Here is a 21,390-nt window from a genome sequence, read left to right as displayed (position 1 = left end):
ATGGTCTTTAGCAACAGAAATTGTTAGGGAAGACGTGTTGCATACACCTGGATAACCACCTGGACTCAGATAACCCCTGTCCCAGAGGGATCTGTGAAAGGAGAGCTCCGTCCCCAAAGACAGACTCCACTCAGAAGTCTACACCACCAGAAGTGGGCGGGTCCTACAGCAAAGGCTGTCGGGATCTGCAGGAGGGACTGCGCACGCAGAACGCTGCCCGACAGCAGAAGAGCGTGGCTACTCACCCTGAAACACTGGATGTGGAAATACAGATTCAGGGTCTCGATGATCATCGCAGCTCCTTTCCCCAGGGCCAGCCCACAGGAAGAGCACAGCTTCTTCCCGCTGATCGACCTGAGTTGGAAAACAAACGTGAGAAGACAAAATTCAGTTCAGAAGAGCCGGTTAGCCACGCAAACACGTAACCCTGTAGAAAAATGAAAATATGGATGGTCAGATGCTTGCATCATGAATGCAATGAGAATCATGCACTGACAGCGAATTGGAATGAAGCTTTAGATAACTGGCAAATGACTCAACACGATCGGCTTCCATGGTGGCATGGAACCTGCGGTGGGTGTGTGGGTTTTGTTCCAAGAAGTTTGCGTGATAGTCTATTCAACCAGAGTGATCAAAGGCGCTTTTACATGTCTTCCTAAGTCCTAAGCAATCATCAAGTGCAGCATGGCTAACGTTTCAGTGGCTGCTGTAAAATTTTTCATAATTGGCTGATTGGTCCACCCAGGGCGCTGCTTTTCACTTAATTGAGAAAACATACTTTTGCTGGTGTTTAAAAACAGAGTGCCGAGATCCCGAGTGTGCCTCTGAGTTCTGGGATCTGGTGTGGAGAAGTCACTTTGGGCTTCCCTTCCACCTGTGAATGGAGAGGATTGGACTGGGTGATCTCTCCTGCCTCCCACAGCACAAACGCTCGGGGAAGCTCTTCCTCTCGCTAAGTTGTAAGCCCTGGAAGGCAATCCTGTGTCCCCCTCATCTTTGTACCTCGTAGCCCAAGGACAGTGCCCACCCAGGGACTAGACCCACACCCAGCAGATCAAGATCCCGGGAGAGTCAGGGTGCACAACTCTGCTGGAAGCAGATGGCTGCTGTCTTATGGTGGCGCCCACACAACTAAGAGCAGACTGAGCGCCCAGCACCTGAGAGCCCTTGGAAGTGCCCAAGGAGCTTTACAGCGCACAGGATCGGTTTGCAAGCCAACGTGTTAGAGAGAGACGGCAGGGCCAGAAAGGAAGACAGTAGAAAAAAGGAAGCGGCGCTCTAATCAAACTCTATTTATTAGGGGCTCCCTCTCATGCAGCAGTGAAATGAAATTTCTCCATCAACGAAAACCTCTGAGCACTCAGGACGCTGTCCCTGCAGTGAATGGACATTTAGGCAGCTTTTAAGAACATCACGGGGCCCAATTAATGTCCACAAGCAATCATCCGAGAGCTGGAGGAGGTTCCAAGAGAAGGAAGAAGCCTCATTTCTCGGCCTCTGCCTGGGTCTCTGCGTGAGCCGTTGGCGGATTCTGCCTAGATGGACTGGCCGCCTTGGAGGGAAAGGCGCCGACGTGGGAGCCCAGTGACCGTCTGGTGGATTTCATTATTAGATTGCAGGTTCTACACAATGTAATTAAGGCCCTGTGGCTGCAGCTGCACCAGCATCACACACTTGACTTTCTCTGCTGTGGCTGATGCATCTGCCTTCCTCCTGCGTGTGTGTGTGTGTGTGTGTGTGTGTGTGTGTTTGCACATGCGTGGGAGTGTTGGAAGATTTGTGGATGTACAAATCCCTTCTCCACTTCACTCAACAAGCACGAATGTGGCTGAAGAGATGCTTGGCCAGCTTGCGCCCAGACCAAGTCCCCGGGAGGCTTGCTGACCCTGTGTACCTGCTGGGTGACTGGCCGGGCGGGGTGGGAGAGCAGGGTGAGAAGGACCCAGCCTGGAAGCTCCCTCGAGGACTTTTCCTGCAACAGCGTAAAGGAGCCGGCATTATGACAAGTCAAGACAAGCCCAGCACCACACGGCATGCAAGGATGCTTGAGATAAGAAAGAACAAATATTTAAACATATATTTTCCCTGACAACCAAACTCAGAGAGCAGAGTTTCCTAGGAGCATTTTTTGGGTAAAGAGCAAAAACTGTAATTCTGCATAGCAAGGATTTTATATGCATGGGCCACATAAAATCTAAAACCAGGCTGGCTTTGAACAACAAAGACAAAATATTTTTCTATTTGTTATTTTTCAGTTCATTTATTCTCTAGTTAAAAATTGTGGAGTTGTTTTTTAAGTTGTTTGCCAAACTGTTTTTGCACGCTGAGTTAGACATAAAAATGCTGAACTCAGAGACACAAGGAGGGAACTCCAAGATAGTCCAGCAACAAAAGGCTGACATTGAAGGAGGGGTGTTTCGAAGAGGTTGTTTCCACCCTCATCAACAGCTTCACCGGGGATGAATGTGATACAAGGGTGGGGTGCAAAACACAATGCCAATGTCATGGGCACTGACCCATCAGGACGGGCCCTAGCCAGCAGCCACCGGAGCGTCCGCACAGGTGCTGAACTGGCATATGAGTTCTGTCTGGGATTAAGCTGTCGGTTCTGCACTCTTACTTTTAAAATTCAACTTCTTTTGTCAAGAAAGGGTTAGTACACAAAAAAGCACATGGAAGAGAAAAAGTCAACAGAAGCGTGAACAGAGCGTGAGCCCATCCGACTTCGAACTGCTTTCTGGGGAGCAACTTGAGTCCCCGCCCACTCTAAACTGCTTGCGCAGGCAGAGCTTGGCCTCGGCAAAACGTCACATTTTCATGTAGTCCCTCAAGTACAAGCCCCGTTGCTTAAATGAAACGGAGGGAAAAACCACTGCAATAATCAATTACCATCACAATTACTTCTACGTGATGCTAGCTTCTGCTGATTCTGAGTGTCATCCAGACAGACAGAACAGACACGGGATAGACACAGAAAAGGGGAAAAGATCCAAGCAATGATGAAGTATTTTACCCTTGCTATAGTTCTTGCAAGAATTCCAGGTATGCGATTTAAATCACTTGGCCAGGTATAATTACCAGTCTCTTTACAATGAGAAAAATCTATGGGTTGCCAAATATTCAAATAAACTAAATAGGTAAATCTATAATGTACAAGTATAGCATTTTGCAATGAACCAGATGCTAAATATCTCATATTGACACTTTGCATGGCTTTCTTACTTGATGAGATCTAAAATTTTTAGTGCTTGAGAAAAAATGACAATGTATAATTCTAACAGACGTGGGAAAAATGAGTATGTCCAGTGCACACAGTTGCGATTCCAAGTACACAAGTCTTTGTGCCATCTGTGTATGAGGTTGTGCTACCTGCACGGACATGCAGGCACACCATCTTCACTCAGAATGGACTTCGAGACTCCTGTCATTTTTCCACTTAACCAAGCCAGCCTAAAAATTTATTTCATAAGTCTTTCAAAAATGGTTTTGCATAAACGTTAACATTTCAAAATGCTGTAAGGTAGTTTAATGTATAAAATATTAGTAAGGAGACTGTATTGCATGCATAGCAATCACAATGTATAAATTCAATTCAATGCATGAGATTGTACATGCTTATTTTTTTTTTTTTTGGTAAGATTTATTTATTTGGGAGGCAGAGTGACAGAGAAAAGAGAGATGGAGAGAGGGAGGGAGGGAGAAAGAGAGAGATAGATCTTCCATCCATTGGTTCATTCCCTTTCATTCCCTAAATGGTAGCAACAGCCAGAGCTGAACCAGGCCAAAGCCAGGAGCCAGGAACTCCATCCAGGTGTCCCATGGGGGTGACAGGGACCCAAGTACTTGGGCCATCATCCACTGCCTCCCAGGCGCAGTAGCAGAAACCTGGATCAGAAGTGAAATAGCTGGGACTCAAGCTTGCGTTCCAATCTGAGATGCCAGTGTTGCAAACACTGGGCTTTAACCTGCTGCATCACAACATCTGCCTCAACCTTGCAAATTTATACATTCAGAGTGACTAGCTATTTACCAGGAAGATCACCCTAGATTTTTTCATTTTTTCCCCTTCCAAAGTGAATACATTTTTTAAAAAACTATTCTGCATCCATCTTACTGTTACTCACTTTCGCCTTTCCGTGGGAGACTCAATCTGATGGCTCATGTTTCTATCCAGTGGCAGGGATTTTGGCTTCACATCTTCTGAAATGTGCGTGGGTGGGTTTGACACCTGCTGATGCTGGGATGGATCTGAGGCCAAATAAAGAACAAAAGGCGGTGCTCAGCTGAGTTACCTTCTGTGCCTTTTTTTTTTTTTTAATTTATCTGACAGCGTTGGACAGCGAGAGAGACAGAGGGAAAGGTCTTCCATCCATTGGTTCACCCCCCCCCCCATTGGCCATCATGGCCAGAGCTGCGCCAATCTGAAGCCAGGAGCCAGATGCTTCCTCCTGGTCTCCCATGCAGGTGCAGGGGCCAAGCACTTGGGCCATCCTCCACTGGCTTCCTGGGCCACAGCAGAGAGCTGGACTGGAAGAGGAGCAACCAGGACTAGAACCAGCGCCCATATGGGATGCCGGCGCCGCAGGCGGAGGATTAACCAAGTGAGCCACAGCGCCGGGCCCCCTTCTGTGTCTTCTTTAAAGTGCTCCTGTCTGCAGAGATCGCATGCTGACCCGTAGGCCTTGGGGACAGGTGCCAGGAGAGGTCGATTCAGTGCTGGGAGTTAGCTCTGGAGACAAAGGAGACTGGGAGCCAAGTCCTTTTGCCTCAGATATGTAAAACTAACAATATTTAAACATAGTGACTCTTTATGCATTAATGAAAGCAGACTTCTAGAACAAGCAGCGACTGTGTTCTCTGATCCATGAATTACACGAATTGTGGTGAACTTTAAATTCACAGGGCACCCGAGAGGCATTCTGCTTGTGGGTCATCTCTGTCAGAACACACAGCAATCAATGCTTAGGTATTATACTCAACCTGTGTCACTAAACGAGCAGATGATGGGTTAACAAACACAGACCACAGTCAAGAACTCCATTATTGAAAATGCCTATTTGCTCAGCCTAATTTCCTTTGGCAATATACACACTTATCACGGACATTCCTTAGTCTTCTCCCCCCCCCCCTTTCATAAAATTCCTCCCTCTCTCTAGACTAAGAAGTATCTGCAAATGCTTCCAAAGATTCCTCAGTGATGAAATAAAAATCAAGAAAATTAAACAAACAGAAAACCCAGAGAAACATGGAACTCGGAATCTAAAGGGGCCTGGGAGGCAGAAGCTCTGAGACGTCTGTGGGTCTGACACTGCTCCAGAATATTCCTCGGAGGCCGTGGTGCGGGGTCTGATGGTTTTGATGGAGAATACGCTGAAATCTGGCTGAGGCGAGGCTGGAGTGTAGGAGACACAGGTGTGAATGAAAGTGCCACGGGCAGAGGAGCTTCCAGCACCCACATCTTTGGTTCTCTTCCTCTCTAAGGATTTTACGGGGCAACGACATCCAAGGCTGGAACTAGAAAATCTGACAGTGTCTCAAAATGCATTGCCCGTGAAGATCAAAGCTTTTTTGTAAAGTTATTATTATTATTATTATTATTTTGGTAAGTGCTAATACCTGCTCAGGGCTCCCTGGGGTCCCGGTAATTTCTGGTAGAGTCTGGGCACACAGGGATGGGAGTCGATTCACTAAGTATTTATCATAAGCTAAAGTCCAGGGCCCTGGTGGGCTCCTCGCAGCCAGCAGAGGTCATGGACATCTGGGCCACATGGGAGTCTCACCATAATGTAAATGTCAGGCTTGGTGCTCACTCTTCTTACCCTGAGACAGCTGTGGATTCATCCCACAGCTGAGGGCTCCGGCCTCTGCTCCCAGCTGATGGTCTTGATGGATTCCTTTGGATGTGGGATTCTCAGAATGAGCCGGGGCCTCTGGCATTAGGCTGCTAAAACAAAGCACACTTCAGAGTAGAGACAAATGCCACTGGATTTTATCTATTGGTCCTGCCCCTCAAGAGCATGGAAATACCAATGACACCACTGAAAAAGAGAAATGGGATTCGCCAAATGTCGGTTTGTTCTTGGTATTTTAAATTAGACCTAAAATATTTTAAAATATTTTTATTATCCACAATTTAGCAAACTCAAGAAACCATCAGTTCTGTTGTCCTCACTGTTCATAAAGCTCTTCACTCCAATAGTCTTAAGGCATGCCAGAACTAACTGAACCACCCTAGAGAGTTTCACAAGACAAAACTTCTTGTAGCGGTCAATGGGGCCACACAGGACCTTTGCAGCCCATGGTAATGCACCGGGCTTTTCAGCCCCTTCTGTGTGCAAGCAAAGGCGGAAAGTGGGGGAGGAGAGGAATACAAAGTAAGTTTCTGGTGACAGTAGGGACATCCCAAGGTTCATGTAGACAACTAGCAAAAATGCACATCAAATGTCGCACTGAACTCTTCCTGACTAGCGGTTTGCATTTCATAAAACTGGTAAGACTTTCTCTACAGGGTTCACTGGAAGCATGGGCTCTGCAGGCTCTGGACACAGGCCCTGGACTCCTGTGGTTTCCAGTCCACCCAGTCTTCCAGCTGTGGAGCACAGGAGAATTCTCGGAGCAAAAGCCCACCAGAGGGGCTCAGCTCCTGGTGCACCTTTCCAACTGACCCCCCTTTGAACATGACCCTGAGGTAGCCTTTCACATCCTCAGGGCCCTCTGAGGATGTTATGCACGTACATTTGCATGCAGATTTGCTGAGACCTATCTCAGGCAAACAACAGTCTCCTAAAGAACACAATGGCAGCATAGTACTACCACCGGAACCGGCTCCAGCCTGAGCTGGCTCTGACTGCTCCAGGGCTGTCTGGCTATCCCTTTCTGATCTCCCAGGGCATGTGATGAAGCCCACAGTGGGATATTTACCACAACCAACCGGTACATTGGCTAGTCTTTCTTATATCACCTTGGGTGAGTGTGGCTTCTCAGCACAGGGGATACCAACGGCCAGGTTCAGGTTCACAGTCAAATCATAGTGGGTGGGGCCACAGGGTCCCTTTTCAGCATCTATCCTTTCAGACACATTCACCCCAAAAGACAAGCGATATTTGGGTCTGGGGCTATGGATTGACAACATCCTCCTTTGATGAGCTATACGGTCTTCCCTGACCTAAAAAAGGTTCTGTCTATTTCAAAATAAGGCTATTTATATTCAAGAGCATGACTTCAGAGCTATTACAATATGTTCGAGCACTGTGTAATGTATTACTGGAATGATCATTTCAAAGCTGAATATGATTTGCATTAGCAATAGGTACCCTTCCTGGGAGTGAGCAGGCAGAGCCAGGCTTTGTAAACTTTCACAGACTGCCTGGTACTGGCTCATACCTGCCCTTCTCCTCCAGTGGGTCACATCCTCTAGTCTTATGCAATAAGTCATTGTCATCTCCCTGGAACGGTTCCTTCTGTCTTCTCTCTTCTTTTTCTTCTTGACAGTTTTCCAAGTCCATCTTTTTCTAAGGGGGAGAACAAGGATAGGCTTAAACATAATTTTAAGCTTTATTTATTTACTTGAAAGGCAGAGGAACACACACACACACACACACACACACACACACGGGGAGAGTGAGCGAGACTGAGAGTGAGAGCAAGAGAGAGATCTTCTGCCAAGTGGTTAATTCCCTTAATGCTCTCAACAGTCAGGGCTGGGCCAGGCCAAAGCCAGGAGGAGCCCAGAACTCAACCTGGGACTTCCATGTGGGTGGCAAGGACCTAAGTACTTGAGCCCTGACTTGCTGCCTCCCAGGTCAGAAGTGGAGAAACCAGCATTCAAACCAGGCGCAGGACAAAAGTGTCCCAAATAGCAACCACTGTGCCACGCACCCACCCCCGAAAGATAATTTTTAAACACACTGGACAACAATTCACTCTGGTCATGGGACACTGGAAACATTTTTCAATTACACTGCCTGCAACTTCAAGCAGAATGGCCTGAATCAACTCATAGTAGTTGATTTCAAACTCTTCAGAATAAATGTATAATCTGGATCTCTCTCAAAAGTTGTGATAAAAGGGAATTGCTTAGAAAAATTCTTTCAAAAAAAAAGTCACAGGACAGCTCATTTCAGGACAAATGGATGTCTAGTGTCCTTAGGTTATTTTATTTCATGCAGACCATGGATTGTCCAGGCCTTGGCATGACTCCTGTCCAGTACCTCCATGCCCCTGTTTGAGGGACGTGCAGTAGACCAGCCTTTCTAGGCACTCTCTAAGCCCTCAAAGACGCAGGTAAATTTCTGCGGGATTTTTGGGGAGGCTGGTGAAGACCGTCATTGGTGTTTCTGGCAAACACTGGGAAAGAATGGTGTGGCATCTCTGCATGGTGTGGCAGAGAGAAATAAATGTCTGGTGAAAGAATGGGTGATCCTGGAAGCATCCAGTGAGAAGACATTCCAGCAACATGGCTGCACCAGGTGAGTTCTCCCTGGCCAGGGTTGGAGAAACTTTGGCTGCCAGCCCATCAGGACAGATCTGGCTGGTGTAATGGCTTTACTGCTTGGGAGAAGGCTCTCCGGTTTGCCCATGGCAATGACAGCACGACAGGGTCCAAAGATCACGTATCAGCTGAAGTGAGTCTAAGGGAACAGCTAGCTCTGAATTTAGTTCTATTGAGGTAGGAAAATTTGGTCTTGTGGTTTCGTAGTTCTATTTAGGCTTATTCATTTTACAAATTATGTTTAACCTAAAGGCTCACCACTGTCCCACTGCCTTCAGTCACAGAGGAAGATGTAGACAGCTGGTCTGCAGAACTTGAGGAAATAGTAAACGGGACCACAGTATCTTCAATTATCTTACGCTCCTAAGAACAGGGAGTGATGAAAGAGGAAAAAGTGAAAAATCATATTTGTCAATAGAAAAATTTCACTAAGGAACTTCAGAAAAAATATCACAATATAAGCGAACATGCAGGCCATTTAAAAAAGTCCTATTTTTCAAAAGCATGTGAATCATGTAACACTCTCTGTGTAGGCAATAAATTAGAAATCAGCAGTGAATTTAGAAAAACAAAGTCTTGTAAATTAGTGAGTGTGACTTGAGAAGCTGCATTAGAAATGCTACTGGGGATCAGTGCAAAAATTGTTGGTGAAGAGAAAAGTCACAAGGATATTAACCATAAACAGACTGTAGATACTAACCCTAAAACATAGCCCTCTTCAAATTCTCTAATGTGGTCTGGTTTGTTCATTTAACAAAATGAAACAAAGTAAAATGTTCCTCCTTTCCAAATCGCTTTAGTCCCACATAGGGAATGCAGTGATAAGGATCTATTCATTTAGGCTTGATATCAAAATTATCCACATAAAATTAATTCATTACTACTGAGCACGCTTGCCCCCCCCAACAATACATGAATTGATTCTTTCACATCATCCCTCCAAGATAAATCAAGAATTCCACTGTGACTGGAGAACAAACAGAATTGTAGTGTTCCATTTGACTATGGCCCTACGCACACTTACTGTCAGATGTACTTTGGGGGCAGTGTGGTGGCCTTCCAGAGCCTCTGTGAACAACTGTTAATTAATGAGGAAGGTAGGGCTCTGCTGTGAGTCAGGGGGTCAGACACGGCCACACACTCCGCACGGCACGCACACTGATGGTGTTGACAGACTGCTGGGAATCAAGATGGCAGGCGCAGTCTCCTACCTCCTCATAGTATCTGCGTTCTTCCTCTTCCACCTCCTTCTGGGCCTTTTCCCACTCTTCTTTTAGCTTGTCCTGCTCCTTCTGGTATCTCTCCTGTCATGGAATTTCCAGATTGTTCCAAATTGAGCATTGCATATATCATTGGGATTCTTTCCCTCTCTAGATCATCACATACAGTATCTTGCAAGATTTTTTTCTTGTTGTAACATTGTGAATCTAATCAATTCATGCAATAAAATGGAAGTACTATTTTGTTTTATTTTTTTTTTTTATGTTCCAATGGTGAGCAGCATTTTCTGTTGCGGGTATTTTGTAGAAATGTTCTAACAGATGAGTAGAAATTTGCTTATGGAAGGGGAATGGATGGAAAGACTCAACAATCATCTTTTTTTTAAAAAGAATACTGTTTTTTATGATTTATTTTTATTTATTTGAAGGTCAGAGTTACAGAGAGAGGTAGACACACACACACACACACACACACACACAGGTCTTCCATCCGCTGGTTCATTCCCCAAATGGCCACAATAGTCAGAGCTGAGCCAATCCAAAGCCAGGACCCAGGAGCTTCCTTTGGGTCTCCCACGTGGGTGCAGTGGCCCAAGCCATCTTCCACTGCTTTTCCAGATGCATTGGCAGGGAGCTGGATCAGAAGTGGAGCAGCTGGGACTTGTAGCAGTGCCCACCTGGGATGGTAGTGCTGCAGGTGTTGGCTTAACCGGCTGCACCAGTGCACCAGCCCTGCAATTTCAACTCTTTAAAATTTGTATTTATTTTATGTATTTATTTAATTTATTTTCATCTGCTTGTTTGTGCTCCAAATGCTCCCAACAGCCAGGGCTGAGCCAGGCTGAAGCCAGGATCCTGGAACTCCACCCAGGTTTCCCATGTGTGTGGCAGGAGCCCAAGTACTTGAACCATCATGAACTGCTTCGTAGGGTCTGCATTGGCAGGAGGCTGGAATCAGGAGCTGGAGCAGAGTATTGAACTGGGTACCCCAATGTAGAACACCGGCATCTTAACTGCTGGGTAAGTGCCTGCTCCCAGAGTTTCTACAGGTGTTACCCTCACGCTCACCATGGTAGCTTCTGGCAGAAAGAGTTAGACAAAAGGTTCTGTGTCACATGGACTCAAAATTAACTGACTTAGACGTGCCAGATTCTGAGAAGGAAATGATTCCATCCATTTCCTTTACTTAAAATCTATTGAGGGGCCAGCACTGTGGCATAGGGAGTTAAGCTTCCCTAGCAGTGCTGGCATCCCCTATCGGCGCAGGTTCGAGTCTCAGCTGCTCCACTTTTTTTTTTTTTTTTTTTGACAGGCAGAGTGGACAGTGGGAGAGAGAGAGAGAAAGGTCTTCCTTTGCCATTGATTCACCCTCCAATGGCCGCCATGGCCAGCGCGCTGTGGCCGGCACACCGCGCTGATCCGATGGCAGGAGCCAGGTACTTATCCTGGTCTCCCATGGGGTGCAGGGTCCAAGCACTTGGGCCATCCTCCACTGCACTCCCTGGCCACAGCAGAGAGCTGGCCTGGAAGAGGGGCAACCGGGACAGAATCCGGTGCCCCGACCGGGACTCGAACCCGGTGTGCCGGCGCCACAAGGTGGAGGATTAGCCTAGTGAGCCACGGTGCTGGCCAGCTGCTGCACTTTTGATTCAGCTCTCTGTTATGGCCTGGGAGCAGTGGAGGATGGCCCAACTCCTTGGGCCCCTGCACCACGTGGGAGACCCAGAAGCTCCTGGCTCCTGGCTTCGGATCAGTGCAGCTCCGGCCATTGTTGCCATCTGGGGAATGAACCATCGGATGAAAGACACCTCTCTCTCTCTCTCTCTCTCTCTCTGCCTCTCCTCCTCTCTCTATGTAACTCTTTCAAGTAAAATAAATAAATATTTTAAAAAAAGAGAGAGCATCAATCTAAAAGAAAGGAAATAAAGTAAAAGCAACAAACCAAGTCCTACCTGGAGCAAACGCTCCTGCTCCTGTTGCCATTTTTCCTGTCGTCTGCGCTCCTCTTCGGGGTCCCACGCCCAGAACTTAAACTGCTCAGAAAAACAAAACCATGATCAGAAGTGAGCCCTGTCCTCAAGGACAGGTGAGGGGCAAGAAGACAGTGAGCTCTGGGCACACAGGAGCAGAAGCCCTCACACGCCCAAACCTCCGCTTTGGTGGCAGAAGTCATTTCTGAACCTCAGTCTCCTTTTCATTTACTTATAAGACACTGGCATAATTCTGGGACCCTTTTGGAGCCAATGAAAACACAAAGTAATTGGCCACCAGCATCATTTTTCTGAAAGTGATTTCTTAGAGGCCAGTGGGTCACTTGATACTGCTCGGATCCATTCCATGAATGCCAGCTTTGGGATCCTTCTGGGGTTCCCATCCACTGTGGGCAGCATCAGCTTCCCAGGAAACTCAGGATTCCCAGATCTGGCTTATGACTGAGCCTCCCTAGCTCTGGAATGTGGCTGGCAACTTGGGCAAGGCTTATGTGACAAGTGAAGGGTCCCCTTTCCATCCTGTAGAGACACTTAGGGCTTCCCAAGGGAGACGACTGACCTGGAGATAAGCCTTGCTACTGGCTATGGTGGGCCTCTTAGATTAGTCACGGAGGAGGGAGGATGTGTCTTTCCATCAGCCACTGTGCTAGAGGCTTCCAATTATTTTCATTGTGGCTCAAAACAATACCAAAAGAAGGGATTACCACCTCATTGGATAATCAAAGAAGATGAGGTCCAGAAAAATTACGTAACTCCTTCAGTCATTACAGGCTGCCCCAGGTGGCCCGTGGACAAGACCACAGTTGGTCATGCTACAGAGGACATCTCCAGATCTGATGGGAAATTCACAGGGTGAATGTGATGGCAGGCCCAGCACTGGAACACCGATTCAGACCATTCAGGTACAATCCAGCGGTAGGGAGTTTCCGCCGGGCAGTGTGACGTGCTATTTTAATTAGCAAATGCTTTTTTCTTTTCAGATTAATATACAAAACAACATTACAGTTACTATTATTCATGTTCAAGATACTGCTTGTGAGAATGGATATAACAGAGAGCATAGGTCTCCCACAGAAAGTCCAGGCTGGGTTCTGTCTTCTAACAATACTTTACACTGAAGCATTGTTCTCATTTAAAAAAAATCATTTTGAATGTCTATGGAAATTGTCCATTTTAATACAAGTTTGAATAGTCATTTTAATTGCTCCTTTTACATTTTATTTTCCTGACATCATTTTGTTTCCAGGTACAATACCAAATCTGCATAATGCTAATCCATGTCTTCATGATTTTCCTGACAACTTTATATATTAAATTATTCTTTTAAAATTAATTGTTTGGGTCACATTGTTGGTTGAATATTCTGTAAGCAAATCAAATATATTATAAATTTAAATCACACTAAACTCATGATCTTATTCCTTAAAATGAGTACTTACAGGTGTAGTTACAGGTGACTTTTCATTGCTTGGAGAATCTATGGCACAGAAAGAAAAAAAATACTGCTTTTCGTATTTTTTTTTGATCCTCTCAGTGGAGTACAGTTCCTATGTCAGCTTCACTTTTTTTTTTTTTAATTTGGCAAATCAAAAGCATTAGGAAATCAAAATAAAGCAGACACCTACAGCAGGTTGTACCCATCACCAAAAGAAGTTATGGCCCACGTAACATGATTGACCACATCAGTTAGCACCAGCTACTAGACTAGAGGAAGCCCAGGCTATGTCTATTCATGCTGGTTCCTACTGCACCTTGCATTCTGGCTTAATTGAGCAGTTCTCCCACTGTCATGGAGAAGTAATATATAGAGAGGTCAGGTGGCATCCCGGAAGGAGAGAGAGACACAGTTAACAAGAGGACCATTTCCATTTCCTGGAAAAAGCTCTAACCTTTGTTCAGAAGGGGAGGAGCTATAAAGAAAATGGTGAATAATATTCTCTTTGGATTCCCCAAATCAACATAACATTTTAGGTATTTCCTCCCGATTTTAGCATAACTGGTGTACCAGCTCTTTGCTAACTGTGTCAGAAACAAGCATTTCTTTTTTTTGGTCGGAAATCAGAAGTGAAGACAAATGCCAGGTATCATTGGTTGCCCCAACGTGGATTTTTTTTTTACAAAAGAAATGCAGCTACCCAGGATGCAGTTTACCTGACTGGGAGAAAAACTGGGACCGTCGCCAAGAGTTCTGAACTCTAAGGGGAACACTGGCAGTGCCAGGCAACTCTAGATCCGATGGCAGAACAGAACAAACAGAAAATCAGGGTGAGAGTGGAGGAACCACGGTGCCAGTACCAGGGAGGTTCGGCTGTAGTCAACACAAGGATCGAGAATCCCTGAATCTAAACTCACACAAGAGCTGAAGACAGCAGCAAGGACCTGGGGTAGTGGACTCTAGGGCTTGTCTTCTGTCTTGGCAGGTGAAACGCTATAGGCTCACACTTGGTGGTGATAACGCTCAAATAATAAATCTCAAAATGCTAGGACCACACACTTTGCAAAGGCCAAAACGTACACTGCTTTTGGAGAGCACTAGGAACGGACAAGACAGCTGTGAGGGGTGGGCCAATCGTTCCGCACATCACACTTTATAAAGGCTGTGTGTGGAAGCGGTGGCAGACGATTGCCTTTGCACCTGTGAAAGGATGATTCCTGTCTACAGAAGGAAGCATCAAACACACAGAGTTCCCGGCAAGCATTTGCAATCTTTCAACTCCGTGCTGTGTGCATCTGTCACGCTCAATGCAACTCTAAGGCTTCAGCATTTAAGGGATGCTCTTATTGTCCCGAGACACAATTCTGAGGGGTCTTTCTGCTGTCGTGACAGGTGAGAGGAGGAAATTTGTCATCATTAAAGGTATTTTCTGAATGTTTTCCGTGTCATCATTAAAGGTATTTTGTGAATGGTATTAGTGCATGTGAGCGTGTGGAAGGGAGACCTGCGGAATGTCACTTGGTTGGCCAGCAGCTCTTCTGTAATCCGTAAAGGAGTGAGAGGACAGTGCTTTCTGGGTGAGCGGTTCTGAAGTGTGGCTCAGGATCCCTGACCCCACCATCCAGGTCCTGACTTCAGACTACTCACTGCCATGCAGGCTGATTTTCTGTGCCTGGGCAGAGACCGACTACCGCCCTCCTCTCTGTAATCCTTGAAGGCAAATCATGTCTTTGAAGGTCACACTCATTAGAGGCCATTTGCTTCCCGAACGGGGAGTTTTTAAACTCCAAATAAGTACTACTGTTATTTTCCTATCAATGACGTGTTTGGTGCACGATGTAGATAAACAGTTCAGACCAGTGGTTTTTCAGAGAGTGGTCCCTGGGGCTGCAGCTTCAGCATCGCCTGGGAGTGTGTGAGAAATGCAACCTTCCCGGCCCCAGCCCCCCACCCCTCCCGAATCACATGTGCTCTGCAGGGCCCTGCACACACGCCCGTGTGAGAACTACTGCTCCACGCCATTTCTCCGCAATGTCAACGCACTCGTCTGAAGGAAAGCATTCAAGGACAGTGGATTTCTGCCTGATGTCTTACCCCACACTTGCACTCCTACTGAGGCTCTCCTGCAATGACGAGATTACATCATTGGTGCTCCCTCTGAACCAGGTACTGACCTAACCACCATGTACGTGCTAACTCACACAATTCTTCCAGGACCTCTATACGGGTAGTACTATTACTATTTCCAGTTTACAGGGGACAATTCATTATCAGGCAGAATGTGATGGATAAGGTAACAGTGAAGAACTAGACGAGCGAGATTTTGAACCCAGGCCATCTGTCTCCACAGTCTACAGTCATAATGACAGCTTCCATGAATCAGACAAGAGAACAGGTATACTCCAAACACTACTCCTTCTTAATACATTTTGAAATGTTCCAGTGCCACAAAATTTCACTTTTCAATCACTGAACTTGAGTTGAAGTCAAGTTCCTTAATTCAATGGCACATTTTACAAAATCAAAATGCCTTCCAACAGGAAATGGAATGTATAAATAAATATGTGACAATAAAACTAATTAATATGGCTTAAAGTATCTATTCCCTCTCTTTATTACTTCTCCACATAATTACAAAGTGCTAGAAATAGGGCAGAACTAAAGCTGTCTAAGTATGGCTAATTGCTGGCCCAGTTGTGAGATTTAATTTTTGTCTATTTCCTTTGGGATTGTCAGACAGAAAAATGTAAAACAAATGCTTTGAAGGCAGAATTGAATTCATTCCCATATTAAGAATCAAGTAACCATAAGTAGATATGTCAGCAAATTCCCTCTCAAGTTCTCCCAAAGGCTAACAGAAGTTCACTCACATCCTACGATGGTGGCCCCCAAAGCTGCCCACCCTTGAAAAGAAAAGTACAATTAAATCTCAACCTCAAAGAACCTGTGCCATCGTTGCTTGGCCTTGACTGATAATCAAATTTACAAAGTACACTCGCAAAGGAGGTCGTCTAAAAAGGAAAACCAAGAGACCTTACAGTTCTTGCTTCCCAAACCTTGTTTGCCCATCTAGAAGGAGAACACACACCAGGAAAGCCCAGCAGCCACTTGTCTTGAAGAGCAGGCCCAGCAGGTATGGGATTCTCAGGGTCATCTACCTAAGAGCCCTGTCTGGTGGCTGTGGGCCATAGGTCTACCACTCAGATAAAGGGCTCCAAGTTAGGTTCTTAAAAGAGGAAAGGGGGTGAGTTCATAAGGCGAACATGTATTAAAGAGTACTTGGTCAGTCTGCAGTGCTTGGCACCATTTGGTGACCATCTTGGGCCCTAAACCCCTAAGCCTTCAGGGGCCACCTCTTCCCACATCATAACCAATGTGTGAAAACAGTGAAAATATATCCTCAGCACAAATAATCTGGGTAGTAAATATCTTGAATACAAATACATGAAAACATAATACTGAGGTCATATATGTTATATACATATATGCAATAGGTAATATATATCACTACATTATATTGGTAGTAGTAGTAATATGTATTACTATAGTACTAAGAATTTTGGGGAAGATTAAACGTCTGGGGTAGAAGTAACGTATTTAATTAATTAATTATTTTTAAGAGTTAATTTTTTTTTAAAAAAAGTATTAATTTGGGAGACAGAGATCCAGGTCTCCCGGGAGGTGGAAGGGGCCCATATGCCTGAGCCATCACCTGCTCTTGCCTCCTAGGATGCACACCAGAGGGAGCTGCGGCGTGCCTGTGGTGCCTGGCTGACAGATGGCCTTGGAGGCTGGTTCCCAGACTGGTCCAATGGAGAAGGCAGCCCACCTCCCCAATATATTGCATTAGTTCAGCCATCGTGGACTCTGGCAAATATCATGGCTAAAAGAGTATCAGCATAAAAGACATAACCTCCCTTTAACATCATCCAGGAGTAAATATTTCACTACATGCACAGCTAACAAAAATATTTCTCTCTCTTTACCTTGAGAATTGAGATTTGGCAAATGTAGTTGGCTGGTTTCATGCATTTTGTCCAGAAATGGAAATGTCAGGGTAGCTTCTGGTTCTGGGGACTTTGGCTTTACCACCTGGACCGTGGGCAACAAACACAAACATTACAAGCATTAGCCATTAAAAAATACACAGGTAGAATCAAACGCTAAGTCCACGGCTGTTACAGAAGTCTGTAAATTCAAACATTTAACTTGCAAATGGAATTTACCCCTTCCCTAGAACTCTGTCATGTTTTTCTATATCAGAGAAGTAGATTTTTCAGAGAAATCAAACAAAAGCATATCTTCTCTCCAGGCCCCGAAGCTGGCAGTTAAACTATGGAATTACACACAACTCCCTCATTGTCCAGCTGATCAAGGTCATCTCTCTTTGTTACCATCATAGATTCTGTAATATCAGGAAATGAGATGGTCCACATGATACTTTATTTTTTTTAAAATCTTACTTTGAAAAAATCTAAAACTGAAGTGTATTACCTTTTACTCATCATTACTTTCAAGACACTATACAAACCCCACAAAGTGACACACAACACATCAAAGACAACACAATTTGCCTGCTGACAAAGAAGCAGTATTGTGACTAACCAAACACGGCCATAGCATTGGTGCCGTTAGAGAATTTCTGGCATGTACTTCTTAGGGTAACTAGCTGTAAAATTACAGGTTTTAAGAATTCTTAAGATTGTTTCAAAAAACCCAGACTTTTCTTCCTATTACTGTTCAAGTTTATTTCCTGCCTCCTTGTGCTAACTGATCCTTAGTTAAAAGCGCCCTTTTTCTGATTTCTTGCTTCTGATCAAACTGAGTGCGGAATCAGACTTCCAGGCCTTTCCACTCATTTTCTAACAGGAGAGCCAATGGCCCCTGAGCACGGGCCTGATGAAGAGCTTCCGGCTGCCCAGGGCCGAGTTCTCTCAGGCCCTCTCTGTCTGGTGGCCATGCTGCCCACACAGCCAATGGGTGACCCCAGGGCAGGGGAGGCTGCCAAGAGCTTGTTCCATCATAAGCTCCTCTATGATTTGGTCCTCGAGATAAATTAGTGTTAGAATTTCTTCTCAGTACTTTTCTTTATGAGTCATATAATCATCCCTTAGAATTTTGGAGAAAATATCGAGTATGTGGTTAATTACCTCACTCTGCATCACAGAGGTCAACCAGATATCCAAATGCACTTCGGTCCTAAACATACAGCAAAGTGAAGGGCTAGACTCACTGAAGCCGATCCTCCTCTAATCTTAACCTCACACACTTTCCCCCAGGTTGGAGGCTAAAAACAACCACGTTTCAGAAAATCCTGGTTGTAAATGAAAGAGTTCATGGTCAGGAGCAATGCTCAGAGTGGCCGCTGTGTAGAAACATCCGGCTCTGCACACAGGAGCTTGCTTTACAAAGGGAACGCTGCCAGATAATGTTTACCAGACAGCCAAATGGCCCATGGCACCACAAGACCCGAATAAACTTAAGGACTCCAAAAAACAATTTTTTTCCATGGTGGGATCCCCAGATGACCACAGGTGAGGCAGGCTGGTGACTGCTTTTCAGTGGTGGTGTTCGTTTTGGTTGATTTTTCAACCAAGGATAAAGTGTGTTCAGTTCAGATTTAACTGAAAAAGTGACTGTGAAAGAGTAATAAATACATAATGATGCTAGGTGTAAAGTGGATAAGGACAAACTGCAGAGGTGGGAAACCCTGCCTGCCCCTCTTGTTTGATTATTGTCCCCCTCTATGGACCTCCATACCCCTCTTTCATTCTATCATCAAAGTAGGGCCCAGTGACACTCCAGGAGCGTCAAGGCAACAAGCACTGTAGATTCTCCACCAAGTGTCCCCCGAGGACACATCACTGTCAGCCCCTGAGGCCAGGCGTGGGCCATGTCCACTCTTACATATCCAGTATCTAGCACAGAGCCTGGTGCCATGGCAGGTGCACAGTTCATACTGGTTGAGTAAATGATGGAGGAACTAGTAGTGGCACACTTTTCATTTGCAAGTCAAAGTCAAATTTAGGATTAGTTTTTGGAGATGGACTACCACCACATGGAGCTCATATTGTGAGAGTCTATGGTTCTCCCTCCTGGAGAGCTAGAAAAATTGCCTGGAGTTTAAAAAACAAAGAAATAAAAACCCGCATCTGGGACCTGCCTCTGGAGATTCTGGTTTGTCTTGTCTGCAGTGGCCTTGCTACTTTTTAAATTCTAAACGGTGGCCAAGGTCGAGGCCATCAGGTATAAATGATGAGGGCTTTTAGACTCTTGCTGGGAACAAACCAAACTTATGTGGATGAGAAAAGACTGAATGTAGAGGAAGTGTAAGAAACCCGAGTCTCTAAGACTCATTGTATCAGAATTATGCTTTTCTAGTCTCTTGTCCGAATCCAAGGGCTTCACAGGTGCCACTGCTATGACACAGGGAGATACTGGAAGAATATTTCAGGTTAAAGAGCAAATAAGCAAGGTTCACACACAGCAAACCAAAACCTAACAACAAGTTTTATATCACATTTTTCTTTGACATACATTGATTCTTTTCAAAAATTGAAAAAATTAATTATTTAAAATAAATTTTAGAAAACAATGAAAGAATATACACTAAATGTTTCTGATGGAGAGGTAGACATTGGTGACTTTTACTCTATTTGTTTGCTTATTTGCATATAAAATACACACACACACACACACATATATATATCTCCCTTGGTCTATTTGCTCCATATTTACATGTTTATCACTGTCTCTCTACATCTTGCACAGTGGGCGTGGGGCATGCGCGTTTGGAACACAAGTATGGAGTGCAGAGAGGGAAAGCAGTCTCCATCGCTCACAACTCAGCCAGCTGCACGGTGAAGCCGCGTGCGCTCCGCCCCCACAGACCTCACCTTCTGAGACAGCACCAGCTCCACCTTCCCGCTCATTTCATTTTCTGAGCTCTTCTGGCCTCTCTCGTCGGGCGAGGGGCTGGAGGGCAGCTCCACCAGGGCCACCGTGGGGCTGCAGCGAGTCACGGTGGATGTAAAGTGCTGAGGCTCTGGAAGGGAGTTAAGAGAGACACAACGGAGAGAGTCACGTAAAGGAGCGCTTTTCCTGCCACGCCACGAGGTGCGTTCAGTCTCCAGCCTCTAGGATGACAAGTGTGACGATGGCTATCAGAGAGCCAGAGATGCCGGAACATGGCTCTTCTACGGTATCTTTATAAAGCAAGCAGCACAAAATGCAACAAATTGCCCCGCAAGGAAAAACAGAGCCATGGTTTACATCTGAATGATACCACACGAAAAAAAAAATGATTAGTGACAGTGGGGCTGGACCAGAGAACGGCTTTGTGAATTTCCCTCCCGGGGACCGAGTGGCAGCCAGACGCTTCCTCTGGTCCTGCAATGCTCCTTTCTGACCCCCCATTTCCCTAATGGCATGTGTTAAGGATTGTGGGATATATGTATTAATGCAATGCAGATAAGGCATTCTCTGATATGTACAGAAGTATATACACATTAGAGCGGGCGGAAAAGTTACCCCAGAGAGGCATATCAGAATGTAGAGGCACAGCTGAGTCAGGAAAAGTACACATTACTGCAGCCAGCACTGTGGTGCAGCAGGTGAGGCTGCCAGGCGCAACCCCAGCAACCCCTAAGGGTGCTGGTTTATGCCTGGGCTGCTCCACTTTTTTTTCTTAAAGATTTATTTATTATTTGAAAGTTAGAGTCACACAGAGAGCGAGGAGAGGCAGAGAGAGAGGGGTCTTCCATCCGCTGGTTCGCTTCCCAGATGGCCACAACGGTTGGAGCTGCGCTGATCTGGAGCCAGGAGCCAGGAGCTTCCTCTGGGTCTCCCATGTGGGTGCAAGGGCCCAAGGACTTGGGCCATCTTCTACTGATTTCCCAGGCCACAGCAGAGAGCTGGATTGGAAGAGGAGTAGCCGGGACTTGAACTGGCACCCACAGGGGATGCCGGCACTGCAGGCAGCAGCTTTACCTGCTACACCACAGTGCCGGCCCCTGCTCCGCTTCTGACCCACTCCCTGCTTATGGCCTGGAAAAGCAGTGGAGGATGGCCTAAGTGCCTGGCCTTTGTCATACACAGGAGACCTGGAAGAAGCCGTTGGCTCCTGGCTTTGGCCTGGCCCAGCCCTGGCCATTACAGACACCTGGGGAGTAAATCAACAGATGGAAGATCTCTGTCTCTCTCTTTCTAACTACAATTTTTGAAATAAATAAATAAATCCTTTTTAAAAAAGGT

At 45.7% G+C, this 21,390-nt stretch overlaps 1 protein-coding gene across 50 annotated transcripts in view; it reads right to left on the bottom strand.

Moving 5' to 3' along the window:
- LIMCH1 (LIM and calponin homology domains 1) overlaps nt 1-21,390 on the bottom strand; it is a 346,429-nt gene that overhangs the window by 11,716 nt on the left and 313,323 nt on the right. For 12 of the 50 annotated variants that reach the window (XM_089327123.1, XM_017350872.4, XM_017350874.4 and 9 more), the window contains 12 exons: nt 20,034-20,182; nt 17,124-17,229; nt 13,854-13,928; nt 13,142-13,179; nt 11,664-11,744; nt 9,703-9,795; nt 8,750-8,854; nt 7,384-7,511; nt 5,820-5,944; nt 4,125-4,248; nt 1,895-1,972; nt 246-354 (listed from right to left, as the gene is read on the bottom strand). In XM_089327123.1, the coding sequence (XP_089183249.1) occupies nt 246-354; nt 1,895-1,972; nt 4,125-4,248; nt 5,820-5,944; nt 7,384-7,511; nt 8,750-8,854; nt 9,703-9,795; nt 11,664-11,744; nt 13,142-13,179; nt 13,854-13,928; nt 17,124-17,229; nt 20,034-20,182 (1,211 nt within the window). The remainder of the gene's footprint in view (nt 1-245; nt 355-1,894; nt 1,973-4,124; nt 4,249-5,819; nt 5,945-7,383; nt 7,512-8,749; nt 8,855-9,702; nt 9,796-11,663; nt 11,745-13,141; nt 13,180-13,853; nt 13,929-17,123; nt 17,230-20,033; nt 20,183-21,390) is intronic. The other 38 variants (XM_017350869.4, XM_070068162.2, XM_089327132.1 and 35 more) reach the window with 5 other exon arrangements.

Source organism: Oryctolagus cuniculus, chromosome 2, assembly GCF_051225735.1.
Source record: "Oryctolagus cuniculus isolate XC-2025 breed Fujian yellow rabbit chromosome 2, ASM5122573v1, whole genome shotgun sequence".
NCBI lineage: Eukaryota > Metazoa > Chordata > Mammalia > Lagomorpha > Leporidae > Oryctolagus > Oryctolagus cuniculus.
This window is presented reverse-complemented; position numbering and strand designations above follow the sequence as displayed.